This window comes from Pseudophryne corroboree, chromosome 5 (genome assembly GCF_028390025.1).
Source record: "Pseudophryne corroboree isolate aPseCor3 chromosome 5, aPseCor3.hap2, whole genome shotgun sequence".
Classification (NCBI taxonomy): domain Eukaryota; kingdom Metazoa; phylum Chordata; class Amphibia; order Anura; family Myobatrachidae; genus Pseudophryne; species Pseudophryne corroboree.
In genome coordinates this window covers 510,037,685-510,050,404 of record NC_086448.1, presented here as the reverse complement: position 1 = coordinate 510,050,404, position 12,720 = coordinate 510,037,685, and the positions used below count along the sequence as shown (strand labels likewise).

Genomic DNA, 12,720 nt, shown 5'->3' with positions numbered 1-12,720 from the left:
TCTTGTTTTCTTCTTTTTTCTTTCCGTGACCCCCCTTCCTTTCTTGTTTTTGACTGAAACGCTACAGTGAATATAGCCAGTGCACTTGTGGGGGGAAGGAATGGCAGCAATGAAATGTAAGAATTTACCATATGGCACAAAAACATTTATACATGTACTGTATGTCTGGCATGAATTGTTGAATTTATTGTTGAATTTACCTGAAGAACATTGTTGTGGATATCCGAAGAACATATTGCTACCTACTGTACCTAGAGAGAAGACAGAAAATAAACAAAATCATGTGGGAGAGGGAAATATATATTTTATTAACACATTACACCAACAGAGCCCTGCTTCGATCAGCATGGAGCTTACACTTTATAAAACTTGTTAAAACCCATGTAGGCTGGCATTATTACGAATGGCTAAAGTGATTTCCCAGTCGCCATGATGGCTGACATTTATCCAGCCTGGTCCTATATTTCTTTTACTGTCTGTGAACAATGCACATTTTTTCAGCCCAGAAACATTTCTAGGTGGCAAAGTTGATACCGTAACTGCAGTTCTATGGCCCAGGTTGGCACCTGCACAGAGCTAATATTCTCCTTGTGTATGGAAAACTTTCCTCTGGGTGTTACAATACCTTCCCAGATCTAGAGACATATTGGTAGGTGAACTGGCTTCTGCCTAAAAATGAACCACAATATGTATATGTGTGTCTGCAATAGGTTCATTAGACTAATTTCCTCAGAGAAAGGGACTGGAGTACTTGAATAAAATGATATGATTGCATACCATTGTAGACTATGCTAGAGATGCATACATATATAAAACAATAGCACTGTAATTGTTTATTAAGATAATTAGTATAAAAAAGAAGCTTTAGCAAATGAAGCACAACACAATAAATATTTTACTAATTTATAATGTTTACTGGTGGAATAACGGATTCATGTAACCGATTCATACTAAGGGGTATATGCAATTGCGGTCGAATTCCGGCTGGAATTCGACCGTTTTTAAATTCGACACAATTCGACAGTCACACACCCTCCCGCCGGGACCCGAATTCGACATATTCAATAAAAAACGGATTCGACAGCCCCGCTGTCGAAAAACGGACCAATTGACGATAGTGTGCGTCCTGGATTCAACTTCATAGACGGCACAAAAGTGTGTAAAAAATCCTGAAAAAAAATGTGTGGGGTCCCCCCTCCTAAGCATAACCAGCCTCGGGCTCTTTGAGCCGGTCCTGGTTGTAAAAATACGGGGGGGGGGGGGGGGGAATTACAGGGGATCCCCCGTATTTTCACAACCAGCACCGGGCTCTGCGTCCGGTCCTGGTGCCAAAAATACAAAAATACGGGGGACAAAAAACGTAGGGGTCCCCCGTATTTTTAACACCAGCACCGGGCTCCACTAGTCAGAGAGATAATGCCACAGCCGGGGGACACTATCAGCCTCCCATCCGCAGCTCTTGGATGGGGGGGACAGCCTCGGGCTTCACCCCTGGCCCTAGGGTGGCTGGAGGGGGGGGGACCCCTTGATTTAAGGGGTCCCCACTTCTCCAGGGTACCCCGGCCAGGGGTGACTAGTTAGTGATTTAATGCCACGGCCGCAGGGACCGATATAAAAGTGTCCCCCGGCTGTGGCATTATCTCTCTGACTAGTGGAGCACGGTGCTGGTGTTAAAAATACGGGGGACCCCTACGTTTTTTGTCCCCCGTATTTTTGGCACCAAGACCGGACGCAGAGCCCGGTGCTGGTTGTGAAAATACGGGGGATCCCCTGTCATTTTCCCCCCTCGTATTTTTACAACCAGGACCGGCTCAAAGAGCCCGAGGCTGGTTATGCTTAGGAGCGGGGACCCCACGCATTTTTTTTCAGGATTTTTTACACATTCTCACCCCTTCCCACTGAAAAACATGCTCTGATCTCTCCATATTATTTTAGCCAGTAAAAAAAAAAATATTCTTTTAAAAAATATATAAATAATACTTGTGGCTCCTAATAGACAAACCAAGTAGATAATCCCTTCTAATATAAATAGATATGCTATTAGCAATAAAAAAAACACTAAAAAAAACATGTTTTTAATTTTTTTTATTAGATCCCGCCAGAAAAATGAGGCGGACTGAAATTGACGAAATGACTGTCGAATTGACATTCTTCAATTGAATATACTTTTGTCGAAAAGCCGCATTTTTACCATTGCAGACATGTCGAATTTGACAACTGTCGAATTGCAAAAAGTCGAATTTGAAACGGCCGTTTTTTTGTCGAAAAGGACTGTATTGCATTGTCGAATAATTTTTTTGTGTAGAAAATGCCCCGTTTTTCGACATTTGCGGCAATTCGACCGAAATTGCATATACCCCTAAGAATCATCCATGTCTGAAACAAGTAATGGAAATACATAGGATATACATAAACATTGCTTTGGAAAAGGTATGTAGCCACACTCACCAATTTGGTGGCCAGAGCCTGCAGTAAACGGAAAGGCTGGATTTGGCAGATACATATTTGGCATTGATTCTGCAACTGGAACTTTGGTGGAATTGTATGGATCAAAATTTGGTGGCTGCTGTCCGGGATGTGCCATAGATGCAGGTGTTGTAGCAGCTGCACTCCAAGAGCTATGAGGAAGTGCTGGATTATATATGTCACTGTGTTCAATCGGCAGATGGTCATCTGTATGCCCTGTAGCCGAGCCATACATACCTGGGCCACTCTCGTAATCGTTACCATAGCCCACATGAACTGGATGTGCAATATTACTTCCAGAGGACATAATGTTAGAACTAAAATTTGCTGGAACATTAAACACTTTTCTGCTTCTCATTTCACTTATGTCGGAAGGATTAATGTTTGTCACATGGTCAATACGACTGCCAGTCCGATGATAATTCATCTCTTCCTGCAGTTTTCTTTCCAGTGCGTCATCGTGTTTTTCATGCTCAGGCTCCACTGGCTCATTTGTAAAAGCACCAAACATACTCTCGTTCACATTGCCATGTGCAAAACCTGGGGAGCTGTGAAGGGACTGTGGGTGATCTAGATAAGGAGAGAAGACATACACACAAATTAAAATACACCTGTCTCTAAATGTATTATCTCTCTCTCTCTCATAATATATATATATATATATATATATATACATATGCATACATATATACACACACATATATATATGTAGCTATATTGCCGGCGCTCGGAATCCCTGCAGTCAGGATACCTGTGCCGGAATCCCTACTGCTGACAATGCCGCCAGCCGAAATACCTGCTAACAGGGGCTGTTACCACCGTGAGCGCAGTAAACCAGCAAGGGGTTTTGTTGCGCTCGCCCCCCTGTCGGCATTCTGAAACCCCCTCATTTGGCACACCACGCCAAAACACCTCCCTCAAAATGCCGACCGCTGTCAATCACCTTGCGGCCACAAGGGTTGCGCACGTGCACTGCACTGCAGCTGGTATGAGTGCATGGACCAGATGGATGCTGCTGCTGCATACAGATGCGCAGCTGCGTCCATCTCTGAATCGCTTGCTTAATCCGATCAGTTAAAAACATATGGCCTTTGATTGAATCCAATAAATTGTTACTTGCTCTTCATCAATCACGCCCCTTAATAAGGTTGTAACAGGGACCTAACCTCAAAATTATACTGAGTCCTCCCCTATGTGATACAATGGAGGGTACTTTTCCTTTAACCACTTGCCTGCCATGGTCGCATCAGATGCGACCATACCAGCAAGTGCTCTATCTGACTTGGTCACACAGGATGCGACCAGTCAGATAAACAGTGTTAGCAGCGGCAGGGTAGGGAAACTTCCCTCCGCTGCTGCTGTCAGAGAGACCGGAAGGTCCCTCTGCCTCCCTGCACCCTCCCCTATTTCAGACACTCAGGTTTTGTCTGAACGGAAAAAAGACGGACAAAACTTGTCTGTTTCTTTAACGGCTGGCAGAGCCTTTCACACATAACGGCTTTCAGCTGTGCGCATGTGCAGCAGCAGCAGAAGAAAAAATCTGTTGTGTGTGAAAGCCCCCATTCAGACACATACTACACTGCCTTCAGGAATGGCATGGCCACGGCCCGGTAGCCGGACATTTCAGTGGATAGATCCGGCTGCAAACCAGCAGCCGCGTCGTGACCGTGCTGTCTAAAAGCCCCCAATAGCAACAATACTTAATTACAAAACACACACGCGCGAAAAAAACGGCTGGGATTTTGCCGTCCAGTCAAAACCACAGTGTGTGAAATAGCCCTGAGTGTTGCCGTGCTGCCGATTACTGCTGATCGGTAAGCACAGCAGGACCCCCCCACCCAGCGGCTGCAGACAATAGCAGCCGCTGGGAAAGCGTAATCCAAACCCAAGCCCACCCCCCTCGTGTACCTGGCAGCTGCCTGGGGTGTAAAAAGTAACATTGCGATGGTCGTGATGTCACTGATGCTCCAATGTTACCGATTTTCCCAACTGATGTTCCGATGTTTGAGGAAAAAAAACTATTAAAAAAAAATAAGATTTTAAACCTACCGATAAATCTTTTTCTCGTAGTCCGTAGAGGATGCTGGGGACTCCGTAAGGACCATGGGGATAGACGGGCTCCGCAGGAGACATGGGCACTTTAAGAAAGACTTTAGGTATGGGTGTGCACTAGCTCCTCCCTCTATGCCCCTCCTCCAGACCTCAGTTAGAGAAACTGTGCCCAGAGGAGACGGACAGTACGAGGAAAGGATTTTTGTTAATCCAAGGGCAAGATTCATACCAGACACACCAATCACACCGTATAACTTGTGTATTTATTACAGTTAACAGTATGAAAAACAACGTAGCAGCAGTCCAAAACTGATGAAACTACAACATAACCCTTATGTAAGTAAAACTATATACAAGTCTCGCAGAAGTAGTCCGCACTAGGGACGGGCGCCCAGCATCCTCTACGGACTACGAGAAAAAGATTTACCGGTAAGTAAAATCTTATTTTCTCTTACGTCCTAGAGGATGCTGGGGACTCCGTAAGGACCATGGGGATTATACCAAAGCTCCCAAACGGGCGGGAGAGTGCGGATGACTCTGCAGCACCGAATGAGCAAACATTAGGTCCTCCTCAGCCAGGGTATCAAACTTATAAAACTTTGCAAAGGTGTTTGAACCCGACCAAGTAGCAGCTCGGCACAGCTGTAGTGCCGAGACCCCTCGGGCAGCTGCCCAAGACAAGCCCACCTTCCTAGTGGAATGGGCCTTGACCGATTTTGGTAACAGCAATCCAGCCGTAGAATGCGCCTGCTGAATCGTGTTACAGATCCAGCGAGCAATAGTCTGCTTTGAAGCAGGGGCGCCAACCTTGTTGGCTGCATATAGGATAAAAACAGTGCTTCTGTTTTCCTGACTCCAGCCTTTCTGGCCACGTAAATTTTCAAAGCCCTGACTACATCAAGGGTGTCACAATCCTGACTGTAGGTTTCATATTTGGTGACTTACCCCTGCCATCTGTCCCGGATCCTGTGTCTCACAGAGTTAAACAGCTTGTAAGCACTATGAGTTTTCCTGTGTTCTCTGCCTGAAAGGTAATAGTTAATTAGTGGTGATCTCCGTGAGGCTGAATTCAGTAATCTGAAGTTTGGGCCTAAAAGCCAGCATCTTATGTTTTGCAGAAGTTCAGGCTTCAGTGTTCTCTCGGCCTGCTAGGCCTCATTCTACATCACAGCCTAGGCTAGAGTAGTCACATGATAGTGACTGTTCACCAGACCCAGAGTTGTCCAATCCTCTGCCAGCCTGAGACTCTCTGCATCACCTAATCCTGCTCACCAATCACCAAGGACCAGGAAGTATAAGTTGGGAGACTGAGTTGGAAACTGGGCCAGTTCCTCGTGTCACACACAGCTATGTGTGAGCCCTAAAGCTGAGCTCCCTAAGGTTGTGATCTCCAGAGCTCCCGTATCCCTGTGGTCTCCGTGCCCCAGAACCTCCGTGCCTCAGCACCTCCGTGCCTCAGCATCTCCGTGCCCCAGCACCTCCGTGCCTCCAGCACCTCCGTGCCTCCAGCACCCCTGTGCCTCAGCACCTCGTGCCCTCTGTGCCTCCAGCATATCCGTGCCTCCAGCATATCCGTGCCTCCAGCACCTCGTGCCTCCAGCACCCCTGTGCCTCAGTACCTTGTGCCTCCAGCACCTCGTGCCTCCAGCATCTCCGTACCTCCAGCACCTCGTGCCTCCAGCACCCCTGTGCCTCAGTACCTCGTGCCTCCAGCACCTCTGTGCCTCAGTACCTCCGTGCCTCAGCAGCTCCGTGCTTCCAGCAACCTGTGTCTCTACGCACCCCAGTGTCTCTACGCACCCCAGTGTCTCTACGCACCCCAGTGCCTCCAAGCACCTCAGTGTGTCCAAGAACTTCCGCGCCTCCTAGCACCTCAGTGTCTCCAAGCATCTCAGTGTCTCCAAGCACCCAGTGCACTTTAGCGCAGTTGTACCTGGTATCTTCACTGATTCATCAGCGCCTTTCCAGTTCTGTCTTTCAGGAGACCTTCAGCGTCCACACGTGCCTCCTGTCTGCCGACCTAATCCTGCATAAGGAGAACCTAGATTCGGCCATCTCTGCTGCGGTTCCTCTTCCCAGTCACCGGAAGAAACCCCGAGTCCACAACACTCCCAAACCAGGTCAGTGGTAGTATTCGTATAATCCTCCAGTCGCCCGCACAGACTTCACTAACACCGGGTTCACAAAACCTCAGTCATGACAAAGGGACTCGGAATCCTCCAAGTCACGCGTAGCCACAGGCACCACAATAGGTTGGTTCATATGAAAAGATGACACCACCTTAGGCAAGAACTGAGGACGGGTCCGCAATTCCGCCCTATCCATATGGAAAACCAGATAGGGGCTTTTATGAGACAAAGCCGCCAATTCCGACACTCGCCTAGCCGAAGCCAAGGCTAACAACATGACCACCTTCCAAGTGAGATATTTCAACTCCACCGTTTGAAGTGGTTCAAACCAGTGCGACTTAAGGAAACTCAACACCACGTTAAGGTCCCAAGGCGCCACCGGAGGTATAAAAGGAGGCTGAATATGTAGCACTCCCTTCACAAAAGTCTGTACTTCTGGGAGAGAAGCCAATTCTTTTTGAAAGAAAATGGATAAGGCCGAAATCTGAACCTTAATAGAGCCTAATTTTAGGCCCAAATTCACTCCAGTCTGTAGGAAGTAAAGGAAATGGCCCAGATGGAATTCTTCCGTAGGAGCATTCCTGGCCTCACACCACGAAACATATTTTCGCCATATACGGTGATAATGTTTAGCTGTCACGTCCTTCCTAGCCTTTATCAGCGTAGGAATGACCTCATCCGGAATGCCCTTTTCCGCTAGGATCCTGCGATCAACCGCCATGCCGTCAAACGCAGCCGCGGTAAGTCTTGGAACAGACAGGGCCCCTGTTGCAACAGGTCCTGTCGTAGAGGAAGAGGCCACGGATCTTCTGTGAGCATTTCCAGCAGATCCGGATACCAGGTCCTTCGTGGCCAATCTGGAACAATGAGAATTGTTCTCACTCCTCTTTTTCTTATTATTCTCAACACCTTGGGCATGAGAGGAAGAGGAGGAAACACATAGACCGACTGGAACACCCACGGTGTCTCTAGGGCATCTACAGCTACCGCCTGAGGGTCTTTTGATCTGGCGCAATACCTCTGTAGCTTTTTGTTGAGGTGGGACGCCATCATGTCTATCTGGGGCAGTCCCCACTGACTTGCAATCTGCGCGAAGACTTCCTGATGAAGTCCCCACTCTCCTGGATGCAGGTCGTGTCTGCTGAGGAAGTCTGCTTCCCAGTTGTCCACTCCCGGAATGAACACTGCAGACAGTGCGCTTACATGATTTTCCGCCCAGCGAAGAATCCTGGTGGCTTCCGCCATTGCCACTCTGCTCCTTGTGCCGCCTTGGCGGTTTACATGAGCCACTGCGGTGATGTTGTCTGACTGGATCAGAACTGGTTGGTCGCGAAGTAAGTTCTCCGCTTGACGTAGGGCGTTGTATATGGCCCTCAGTTCCAGGATGTTGATGTGAAGACAAGTCTCTTGACTTGTCCAAAGTCCTTGGAAGTTTCTTCCCTGTGTGACTGCTCCCCACCCTCTGAGGCTCGCGTCCATGGTCACCAGGATCCAGTCTTGAATGCCGAACCTGCGGCCTTCTAAAAGGTGAGCACTCTGCAGCCACCACAGGAGAGATACCCTGGCTCTGGGGGACAGGGTGATCAGCTGATGAATTTGTAGATGTGACCCGGACCACTTGTCACATAGGTCCCATTGGAAAGTCCTTGCATGGAATCTGCCGAAGGGAATGGCTTTGTATGTTGCCACCATCTTTCCCAGGACTTGAGTGCAATGATGTACCGACACTTGTTTTGGCTTCAATAGGTTCTTGACTAGAGTCATAAGTTCCTGAGCTTTTTCTATCGGAAGAAAAACCCTTTTCTGGTCTGTGTCCGGAATCATGCCCAAGAAAGTCAGACGAGTCATAGGAACCAGCTGCGACTTCGGGATATTGAGAATCCAGCCGTGTTGCTGTAACACCTTCAGTGAAAGTGACACGCTGTTCAGTAACTTCTCTCGTGATCTCGCTTTTATGAGGAGATCGTCCAAGTATGGAATAATTGTGACACCCTGCTTGCGCAGGAGCACCATCATTTCCGCCATTACCTTGGTGAAAATCCTCGGGGCCGTGGAAAGCCCAAACGGCAACGTCTGAAATTGGTAATGACAATCCTGTACCGCAAATCTCAGATACGCCTGGTGAGGTGGATAAATGGGAACATGAAGGTATGCATCCTTTATGTCCAGAGATACCATAAAATCCCCCCCTTCCAGGCTGGCGATGACCGCTCTGAGCGATTCCATCTTGAACTTGAACCGTTTTAAATATAGGTTCAGGGATTTTAAATTCAAAATGGGTCTGACCGAACCGTCCGGTTTCGGGACTACAAACAGAATTGAGTAGTAACCCTTCCCTCTTTGAAGCAGGGGGACCTCGACCAACACTTGTTGAAGACACAATTTGTGAATAGCATTTAACACTATCTCCCTTTCTAGGGGAGAAGTCGTAGAGCCGATTTGAGAAACCGGCGAGGAAGCACCTCTTCGAATTCCAGCTTGTATCCCTGAGAAACAATTTCCATTGCCCAGGGATCCACCTGTGAGTGAACCCAGATGTGGCTGAAAAGTCGAAGACGTGTCCCCACTGGGGCGAACTCCCTCAGCGGAGCTCCAGCGTCATGCGGTGGATTTTGCAGAGGCCGGGGAGGACTTCTGTTCTTGGGAACTAGCTGTGTTGTGAAGCTTTTTTCCTCTGCCCTTACCTCTGGCAAGAAAGGACGATCCACGTACTCTTTTGCTTTTATTTGAACGAAAGGACTGCATTTGATAATGTGGCGCTTTCTTAGGCTGTGAGGGAACATAAGGCAAAAAATTCGATTTACCTGCCGTAGCTATGGAGACGAGGTCCGAGAGACCTTCCCCAAACAATTCCTCACCCTTGTAAGGCAAAACCTCCATATGCCTCTTTGAGTCGCCATCACCTGTCCACTGCCGTGTCCATAAGACTCGCCTAGCAGAAATAGACATAGCGTTTATTCTGGGACCCAGTAGACTAATGTCTCTTTAAGCATCTCTCATATATAAGACAGCATCTTTTATATGCCTTAGGGTAAACAAAATGGTATCCTTATCTAGGGTCTCAATTTCCGCTGATAATGAATCTGTCCATGCTGCTACAGCGCTACAAACCCAGGCCGACGCAATTGCCGGTCTGAGTAATGTACCAGAATGTGTATAAAGGGACTTCAAGGTAACCTCCTGCTTGCGGTCAGCAGGATCCTTGAGGGTAGCTGTATCTTGGGATGGCAGCGCTGTCTTTTTTGATAAGCGTGTCAATGCTATGTCTACCCTAGGAGAGGATTCCCACCATATCCTGTCCGTTGGCGGGAAAGGATACGCCATAAGAATCCTTTTGGGAATCTGCTGTTTTTTGTCTGGAGATTCCCAAGCTTTTTCACATAATTCGTTCAACTCATGTGAGGAGGGAAAAGTTACCTCAGGTTTCTTTCCCTCAGGTTTCTTTCCCTTATACATGTGTACCCTCGTGTCAGGGACAGGGAGTTCCTCTGTGATATGCAAAACATCTTTTATTGCAATAATCATATAACGAATACATTTAGGCACTTTTGGCTGTAACTTTGCATCATCGTAGTCGACACTGGAGTCAGAATCCGTGTCGGTATCTGTGTCTCCTATTTGGGATAGTGGACGCTTTTGAGACCCTGAAGGTCCCGGCGACATAGGGACAGACATGGGTTGACTCCCAGACTGTTCCCTAGCTTCAGCCTTGTCTAATCTTTTGTGCAATAAATTTACATTAGCACTTAAAACATTCCACATATCCATTCAGTCAGGTGTCGGCGCTGCCGACGGAGACCTCACATTCATACGCTCCCCCTCCCCCCTAGGCGAGCCTTCTACCTCAGACATGTCGACACACGCGTACCGACACACCACACACACAGGGAAACTCTTATCTGAAGACGGCTTCCCCACCAGGCCCTTTGGAGAGACAGAGAGAGAGTATGCCAGCACACACCCCAGCGCTATATGACCCAGGAAGAAACACAAAACGTTTACCCAGTAGCGCCTTTTATATGTATATGCGCCAATTATGTGCCCCCCCCTCTTGAAAACCCTCTGTCACCGTGAGTAAGCAGGGGAGAGTCCGGGGAGCTTCCTCTCAGCGCTGTGCTGTGGAGAAAATGGCGCTGGTGAGTGCTGAGGGAGAAGCCCCGCCCCCCTCGGCGGCGGGCTTCTGTCCCGCTCAAAAATCTTAAAAAACTGGCGGGGGCTCTTTATATACATGTACAGTGCCCAGCTATACATGTATAGGTGTATTTTTGACAAAGGAGAGGTTTATATGCTGCCCACGGCGCCCCCCCTGCGCCCTGCACCCTTACAGTGACTGTCGTTTGTGAGGTGTATGGGAGCAATGGCGCACAGCTTTACTGCTGTGCGTTACCTCTGTGAAGATCAAGAAGTCTTCTGCCGCCTCTGAAGTCTTCTTTTCTTCTCATACTCACCCGGCTTCTGTCTTCCGGCTCTGCGAGGAGGACGGCGGCGCGGCTCTGGGACGAACGGCGAGGGTGAGACCTGCGTACCAATCCCTCTGGAGCTAATGGTGTCCAGTAGCCTAAGAAACAGAGCCTTGAAACTCACAGAAGTAGGTCTGTTTCTCTCTCCTCAGTCCCTCGATGCAGGGAGTCTGTTGCCAGCAGGCTCCCTGAAAATAAAAAACCTAACTAAAATACTTTCTGACAGGAAACTCAGGAGAGCTCCCTGTAATGCACCCAGTCTCCTCTGGGCACAGTATCAAACTGAGGTCTGGAGGAGGGGTGTAGAGGGAGGAGCCAGTGCACACCCATACCTAAAGTCTTTCTTAAAGTGCCCATGTCTCCTGCGGAGCCCGTCTATCTCCATGGTCCTTACGGAGTTCCCAGCATCCTCTAGGACGTAAGAGAAATAATAATATTTGAAAAAAATCTTTTTTTTTTATTTTTTTAACTAAAATCATTTTGGATAGGGTTAAATTCATGTACTTCACCTAATTCACTCATAAAAAAAACGCGACAATTTCTGAGCGTTTTTTTGGGGGGGGAAATCGTCAAAGTGGATAAAATCTCCACTGACTACCAAACAAGGATGTGATAAATATGTGAAATGTACTCTGCAGCATTTGTTTGAGACCATGGACCGTTGTATTCTGATTGAGCACCAGAAAAATTTCTGCGGACTGGATGGCACAGTTCTAAGCTGGTTCAAATAATTTCTCACTGTCAGGTCAAAGAGAGTTTCTTCTGAAATATACTCTTCGTCACCTGCGCATGTGCAGGGCCCATCCTATGCATACGCATGCATTTACTGCGGATGACCCAAAAGTAAATGCGAACGCCTCTGCCTGTCAATCTTGCAGAGGCATTCGCGTTGCGGGGGCGACAGCAAGATAACGGGGGCGTGGCATGAACGGGGGGGGGGGGGGGGGGCGTGATTGGGGCAGCTGCGTGATGTCACACGCAGCCGCTCCGATCAAAAAGATGGCGGCAGCCCTCCTGCCGTGGTAGCCAGGGTGCGCCGGTAGAAGTCTTCCCTACTTTCTGCGACAGCGCACTAACTGCAGTGCGATCGCAATTAGTGCGTGGTCGCAAGGGGGGGGGGGCAGTGGGTAGCATGTGGGGTGGCCTTGCTCTGCGATGGGCGGCCCCCAGCATGCGACTCAAAGGATTGCAAATTCTGATACAAAGCATAATTTGCAATCTTTACTGAATAGGGTCCTATATTTGCAATACAATTCCAAACTCACTTTTCTTTAGAGTAAATTTGTCCGTTTTTGTTCGCACCCCCCTGAACAGGTGAAAAGGTAGGGAAAATATTTTCTCTAATGTAAAAATGTTGTGACTTGCTTCAGAACACCTTGGACTGACCCCAATGATTAATTAGGCATTCAGAAGTTTTCTATTAGCTTAATTGAGCCAATAATTGTCATTTTTGGAGTGAAAAAAATTGCCTCAAAGTACCCCAAAATGAAACTGTTCGTTTTTGTACTCCAAATTTAATTAAAGTGTTTATTTCAATCAAAAATAATAGTTTTTTTATATGGCCTCAAATTACCCCAAATCACCTTTTTTTCTACTTTTTTTTTTTGCCAATT

The 12,720-nt window shown here is 47.8% G+C and overlaps 1 protein-coding gene across 1 annotated transcript in view; it reads right to left on the bottom strand.

The window, feature by feature from the left end:
- Window positions 1-12,720, bottom strand: part of RIPK1 (receptor interacting serine/threonine kinase 1) — a 266,027-nt gene that overhangs the window by 65,759 nt on the left and 187,548 nt on the right. Inside the window, exons 10-11 of the mRNA XM_063923061.1 lie at window positions 2,449-3,036; window positions 201-251 (exon numbers count right to left, since the gene is read on the bottom strand). Of these exons, the coding sequence (XP_063779131.1) occupies window positions 201-251; window positions 2,449-3,036 (639 nt within the window). The remainder of the gene's footprint in view (window positions 1-200; window positions 252-2,448; window positions 3,037-12,720) is intronic.